The sequence below is a fragment of the Triticum aestivum genome, chromosome 2B, assembly GCF_018294505.1.
Source record: "Triticum aestivum cultivar Chinese Spring chromosome 2B, IWGSC CS RefSeq v2.1, whole genome shotgun sequence".
NCBI classification, from domain to species: Eukaryota; Viridiplantae; Streptophyta; class Magnoliopsida; order Poales; family Poaceae; genus Triticum; species Triticum aestivum.
Window position 1 is genome coordinate 430,835,852 of NC_057798.1, and position 7,662 is coordinate 430,843,513.

At 43.1% G+C, this 7,662-nt stretch overlaps 1 protein-coding gene across 1 annotated transcript; it reads right to left on the reverse strand.

Annotated features, from left to right (window-relative positions):
- Nucleotides 1-980: 980 nt before the first annotated feature.
- On the reverse strand, nt 981-2,341 carry LOC123041336 (uncharacterized). Its single transcript, XM_044463972.1, has 3 exons — nt 1,878-2,341; nt 1,453-1,750; nt 981-1,367 (listed from the first exon to the last, which is right to left on the reverse strand). Exons 1-3 carry the CDS (start codon nt 2,186-2,188, stop codon nt 1,134-1,136), a joined length of 843 nt encoding a protein of 280 aa, XP_044319907.1. The 5' UTR covers nt 2,189-2,341; the 3' UTR covers nt 981-1,133.
- Nucleotides 2,342-7,662: the final 5,321 nt, after the last annotated feature.

Here is a 7,662-nt window from a genome sequence, read left to right on the forward strand (position 1 = left end):
AATATTATTTTGAAAGTAAACTTATAACTATACGCACGATTCATTTTTCTTTCATACAGGCGGCAATTCGGGTTGCAAATAAACGCCCACTATAGTCATATAGAGAAAAGACAACATCAAGAACTACACATGCATACCTCTAAATACATCGTAGAAGAAAACAACAGATTTTTCATCGCGAGTGTAAGAGAAAGCGAGGGAAGAGGGAGGAGAGAGACGTCTTAGGATTAACCACATTCAAACATGTTTTGATTTATGTGAATACTAAAGCCATCGCCGGCGAGGGTGAGAAGAATAATAAGCGGCAACACAAATATGATGAGTAGCTAATATAAAAGAGATGGACATATTGTGGTCTTGAGTGATGGTTGTTTGGTTAAGAATGTGTGTTATGTTTTACTCCCGTTGCAACGCACGGGCTCTTTTGCTAGTTAAAACCAATACATGTTCATGTTGCCGACTAATCCTTTTTTGCATTTTTTAGAAAAGCCCTAATATTTCAGGTAATCACCCACCATTCATATTTAAGTCAGACAAATCATTTTTTAACTGAAACCTCCCTGACATTTTGGTTAATCCATCTGCAGCTTATGTAAAACAAAGCTTATGTAAAACAAAATTATCCATATTTTTTAAGCCCTAACTTTGATATTAACTTGTTATATATGAGATTCCGTCAAAAAAAAAACTTGTTATATATGAGATCTGATTAGAAAAATGTGTAGAATTTAAATGTGGTATTACTTTTAGCTGTTATTTTTTTTCAAATTTAATCTATAGTACATGACCGTTTTTCTTCTCGCGATCCAAATTGCAGAGAAAAGAAGTGCTAGGACAAGGTCTCGAGACGGGCTCTTTGGCGCGTGTTATTTTCATACTATGTGTATTTGGTGTTGTAGATCATGGCACATTTTTTGAGTCGGTCAAACTTAAAATAAATCTAGAACTTCAAATATTTTGAAACTGAAGGGAGTAAAAAGGAAGCAAGAAGAACATTCACACAGAATTTCAGAAATGAGAAGCGAAGACCCAAATGTACAAACACCGGTCCACATACAGGTAGGCAAAGTTGAAGCTACAGAGCACACTACGAGCGCAGCTCAAACGCGGCGCAACGAACACGATCATCGATCTCAGTCGGCCTTCTTGGAGACTTCCGATTTTGCCGCACCGTCATCATCGAGCGAGGACAGATCCCTCGCCCGCTTGTCCTCCGCCGTCTTGGCGTACACCTCGTCGCGCGTGTGGAAATACTTCTCGAACGCGCGGGGGAGGAACTTGGGGATCAGGAAGACGAACAGGTTGATGGAGAAGTAGACCAGGTTCGCCACTGCGAGGTACCTGCCGAACCACACCCAGGCCTTATCCTGCATCACGCCGCGGAACGCAATAGTCGGACACACGATGGGAAAGGATTCATATCTGAAACCGGAAATCGTGACATCAACGCACCTGAACGGGGGCGCTGCGGGTGATGAGCTTGTTGGTCCACACGTCGTAGACCCAGTCGACGATGACGAAGACGCGCCGCACGGTGTAGAGAAGCGGCACCAGCGCCCTCAGCGGCGGCGAGAAGACGCCGAGCGAGCCGACGATGTTCTCCGTGAGGATCTGGCACGAGAGCAGGAACAGGTGTGGCGTCGCGGAGCGCACGGCGGCATCGTCGCCGCGCGCGAACCCGCCCAGGACGTGCGCCAGCGGCAGGAACAGCCCCACCGTGGTGCCCATCACCACATACACCTGAAACAGCCTACTTGCGCGCGGGCGCACAATTAATCATCCAGAACAGTGCATCCAAATATGTATACAAGAACAACCCTCAGGTGCTGATCAAGTTAATTTTCTCTGAGGCGCGCGGGTTAGCGATGAGAACTTACTTGCTTCCGCGGAAGATCTCCTGGGACGCGGCGGAGTGGGCGGCGGCGGCTTCGTCGTCGAGCTTGCTGTGGAGCGAAGGGAAGGCGAGCCGGGAGAGGGCGAGGAGGTAGAGGGTGGTGACGACCGGGAAGGCGAGGTCGATGAGCGGGACGAGGCCTGACATCGAGAAGACCATGATGAAGGCGACGAGCTGGAGCTCGATGACGCGGAGCGAGCCCATGACGCCCCCGAGCATCGCCGACGACGGCTGCCGCTCCGCCCCGTTGTCCGGGTCAGACCGCGGCGCCACTGCAAGCGATATTCCCGACATGGCAGCTACTTCAATCAGCCCGCTATCAATCAACAGCTACGGCAGGTGCACAACTGATCGCCGATCGCCGGAGTACTGAACAGAGCAGCACCGCGGGACTAAAATTTGCGAGAGGAAAGCAGAGGAAGGCAGGGCTTACAGTAGCAGGAACTGGGCAAAAGGAAGTGGGAGTATTTGTTTGTTCGCCGGCGCCGGTCAGATGGGATACGTGTCCGCGCTCGCGGCGGGGCACCTACAGGGCCGAGGACACGAGGGTTGGCTGCGTGGCACTTTTGGGGTAACGCATTTTCATTTTTCTATGCCACGCCATCGAGTTCGGCTACATCTGTCTTCCATGCTCGCGCCTGGATGGTTCCGTCGGGGAAAAAAAGAAAGAGAGGAACAGCATCGAGGCTTCAGGATTTTTTTAAAGGAAGACGCATGAAGCATCCGGCTTAACTTAATAAAGCCCACGAACAGGCAGCATCGAACAAGCATTACAGTTTTTAACAAAAGGAATTGAAAATGAGAGGGGTAAAAGCCAAAATTTAACATGCAACCGGCCTTAGAGATAAAGCTAAAGTCTAGACATGCCAAGCCGGCACAAAAGAGGAACGGATGTCGACTTCTAGTGGCATGCCGCGATCTGGATAAGTTGAATCCGCTCCATCGTCTCTTGCATCCGCTCAGTGTCCCGCCGTTGCCCCAACGGCGTTCAAGTCTGGAGAAACAAATGACATTTGAAAATAATGTCAGCGGGGTGAGAGAAAAATTTATGTTCTACGGTGATTTTGTTCTAGTTGTCCATAGAACCCATAACAGCGCCCCTACGCATCTCCAAAGCACTCTACCCAACCCACCCCTGTGGGCCAGAAATATGCCGCAGAGGTCACTACTTGAGGCTCCACGATGAGATTGCGTCATAAGGTCCTTCGAAAGGGTTCTACCAGAAGATTACGTAAAAATTTAAAGGGATTTTTTCAATACTAGCTCCATGCGCTGCAACAAAAAAGTCATAATCATCAATGAGCATAACCACGTTTTGCTGCATAACTGAGACACATTATCACTTTCAATTTCGTGAAATGATGAAGAATTTTTCAAATCATGAGCAGTTTTTAAACTCATGAACATTTTTCTAATTTTTGAATAGTTTTAAAAATTTCGAAACATTTTCTAAAATGAAGAACATTTCTTGAGTTCATGACATTATACTATATGAAAACATTTTAAAAAAATCATGAAAAAATATTCTTGAATCGGTGAACATTTCTAGAATCGACGAACTTTTTTTAAAAAAATGGTCGGACAATTTTTGCAAGTCATGGACATTTTTTGATTAACAAACATTTTCTGAAATGCATGATATTTTTTTCGAATCAACGAACATTTTATGAATGAATAAACTATTTTGTAAGTCACGGAGACTTTTTGAATTTTTAAGACATTTTTCATTCATGAACATTTTTTGAATTGGCAAATTTTTGTTCAATTTCATTGATAATTTTAATACATGAATTTTTTAAACAATTATGAATATTTTTTATTTCCTGAACATTTGTTTTTGAATTTTCAAATATTTTTGAATAAGAAAACATTTTTTACAGAATCTCAAATATTTTTTGAATCCACAAACATTTTATAATTTATTAAAAAATATTTTAAAATTATATTTTTGAAAAACATTTAAACTTATTTAAGTACCAAATTATTTAAAGTAGAAAAAATGAAAAAGAAAAATAAAAAAAATCGAAATTTAGAAAACAGGCCACCCCGACATGGCCAGCCCAAATGGGGGCGCTGCGTCTTCTCGCAGTGCACAGAGCGCAATATAGGAGTTCCCTACTACATGACCGACCCAGGCGGGGCAACCCCTGTGTACAAACTCCCCATGCTTCGATACGAAGAAAACGCCAATTGCCCCGTCCTTCAAAATGCCCACCGGCACAATACGACATCCGGGCACTGCAACCGCCGGCAGGCAGGCACACGAATTGAGGTTTAGAAGAAGGGATTATGTTATACTCTCGTTGAAAGGTATTATTAGACTGATGGACCACTTAGTCTCAGACTCTCAGCCGCACAATAATCACAAAATGAGCCTTAGTGCCGATGTTAAGGACATCTCCAATGCGAGGTTACACATATTTTGCCCTTATATAGTTCTGGACCGTAACGCTCCGAACACGTTCATACCGAAATGCCTCAGACAATTTTACACTCCCATGCTATCCCTTTATTTTCCGCAGAGGATATCTGTTCAGTCCACTCAGCCTATGCATGTTTTTTTGTCTCGGTTCGCCACACCCACATTCCCAAAACATAAGGACTACATGTTAGAGGGACCTCTTGCCGTTCAAAGATCTTAGGAAAAACTGTTTTTTTGGCCTAGAAATCCTCCTGAAAAACTGTCTTGCAATATTTTCATGTACGTGTGAATGTCCTGCAACATGCACACGTCCATCCATATTGTTTCATGCACAATCCTTTCATCTAATTTCTTTTTGCGATGCATGTAGCCAACGTCATGTCCTTTAATAGCCCGCAATTTCTTTTTAAGTTGCATGTAGGCAAACGTCATGCAGCTCATTCCTTTTAATCATTCAATTCCTTCCATCCTTTCGGCCTCATTTGGTTGTAAGGGATCCCAGAGGGATCCCTGTGTTTTCCCCGGGTGGATATACCACGGGCCGAGTTCGCCCCGGGGAAGCGGGCTGCCCCATTTTGTAGCACGTGAGGCGGGGAGATCCCTGGCCTTTCCACGGCCCATCCCCGGGATAGATCTCCCGATGTCGATAGGTCGGGGAGTAAACCCTCGACTCGCTCGCTCGCTCTTCCTTGCGACCGGTGGCGACGGCCTCCGCCTCCAGGCTCCATCTCCGTGCGATGACCGGACAGCGCCGCCCCCCGCGCCTTCATTCAAGAGAACCGCCCCTCCTCCCCTCTGTACGTAATCTCCTCCCCTCTGCCCTCTCGTCCAAACTGGGGAGGTGATCTCCTCATAGTGGGAAGGGATCCCAGATGACCATGGAAATCCCCCCGAGGGGGATTACAGCCCTGGGATACTTCCCCATTAGAACCAAACAAGGCCTTCATGTATCTCAATATCCTTGCGTCCCATAATAATACTCAAATCCATCCTTTCCTTCCTTTAATATCCATCCTTCCTTTCATAGCCCGCAATTCCTTTTACAATTCACGTATACAACATCATGCACCTCATTCCTTTTATTCATCCATCCCGACCGTCTTTTTTGCATGGTGTTTTGCTGATATTTCAAGTCTAGCTACGAAGTATCTCTACCTAATAATAAAGTGTGATGGGTTTTCGTCGCCCGTCACCCCTATTTGCAAAAAAGTTCCTACAGTTTGTTGAAATCAACCCGCAGTCCATCTATAAATCATAACGAACCGTTTTTAAAACTTTTTTAGAAAACCCTCTGAGATTTCAGGTAATCAACCGGCCGTCCATATTTAAGTCATACGAATCGTTTTTTTGTATTTTAACAGAAATCCCACTAACCTTTCGGTTAATCAATCCGCAGTTTATCTAAAACAAAATTATCCATATATTTTAAACCGTAACTCCGATTTTAACATATTATATATGAAATTTGATTAGAAAAATGTGTAGAATCTAAATATGCTGTTACTTTTAGCTGTTAAATATTTCTAAACTATTAATTTGGGTGCAAACTTAATCTATAGTGCACGGTCCGTTTTTCTTTCGCACCGGCGGCGATCCAAATTGCAAATAAACACACATTAAAACCAGATTGAGTGGAAAAAAACATTGATAACCACGCATACACAACTCTGAAAACCTCGCGGGAAAAAACAACACTTTTCTCATCTTATTCTGAGCGATTGTGTGCGTTCGAGCGCGCGCGTGTGTGTGAGAGAGACCCCTAAGGACTGACCACATTCAAATGCATTTTCGTTGTGTGAGTAGTGAGACCACCGTCCGGAACACAAATGTGATGCCATTTTAAATAAAGAACGTCTACCTATCAGGGTCTCGAGTCGTGGTCATTGGGTTAAGAGCGTGTATTTTTTCTGTCCTGTTGCAACGCACGGGCTCTTTTGCTAGTATAAACTGATAAGAATCGTTCTAAAGAAGACTATTTTACATGAAATATTATCATGTTGCTCGCAGGCCATAATAAACGGCCCATTAGTAGGCCCGGTGGTGTAGAATTTTTTCACTCAATTGGGCTGCATGCCTGCACCAGTGAGGCATAGCCATACTGCCGGCGTATAGTTCATCTAAGGCGAAATCCTTTTCACGTAACAAGTCCAATCATAGTCTACTGGCTGACCTCACACTCTTGTATCTCGCAGACCACGGTTTGAATCCCGACTTTTCTATTTTTCTTATTTACAAAACATTTTTTGTCACTTACGGGTAGCATTGATGGGTAATTCCCTTTTTTCCCAACTTAAACTTAAATTAAACCAGTAGCGGGTTTATTACCAGAAAACTCATGGGGGGTTATGCAAAACGCCACGACGGACCAAGAATGCCGATTTGCATTATTAGTAGGTAGAGATTAATAAATCATAAATTCATGGAACATTTTTTTCTAAAATCATGTAATCCATGTAAAACAAAATTATCGGCTCCCCCGATGGTTTGTTTAAAATAACTCATCCTTGAATTTACTTTAATTTTATTCTTTTGCAAACTCTAACCAAAATAGATTGTAAGAGGAGCCACTTCAATTATTGGTGCTAAGAGGGGTGCTTAAAGAATCATTTTTTTGTCTACACACTGATACTTATTTATAGAAGACAAATACTTAGTTAGGCACCACTGTTGTAAAGATAAGCACCTGATTCTTAAGAAAAAAATTTGATTATCCCATTAAGCATCTTCTTGAGTGTCTTGCATTGTACAAGGCCTAAGTTATATCATGTGCCTTCTAGATTAGTTTAGTATAGTTAGTTATGTTAGTTATCTAATTCATTTATTAATTTTTATTTCGTGCTTCATTTAATCTTTAGACCAAAAAATGCATTGTCTAGTCAGATGTCCTCCCATAAATGAATCTCTGAACCGTCTTTTATAACGAAGGATCCAAAATGGTGCGGTGACCCAGCATACCACTACATGGTGTAGTATGCTAGTCGTTGATATAACGCCTATAAGACACCGTCTCATGAACCTTATATCCTTCAGAGTGTACAACAGAAACATAGCGGGTCCAAACCATCATTATATTACAAACTTTATTCAAACAAAGATCTAACATTGAAACAATTCAAACTACTGGTACCAAAATACGGGGTATCACTATTGATCCTGCGATCACTTATTTGGTTTAGATCATGTCACACACATGATCAAGTTGGCTGCTACTACTATTCATGGGTTGCTAGAATCTACTGCATGGTGTAGTATGCCTGTCGTTGATATAACATTTAATCATCAGACTTCACGGGTTGCTAGAATCTCCGATAGACTCCTTTCCCGCCGCGTTCGCAGATCTTTCCCA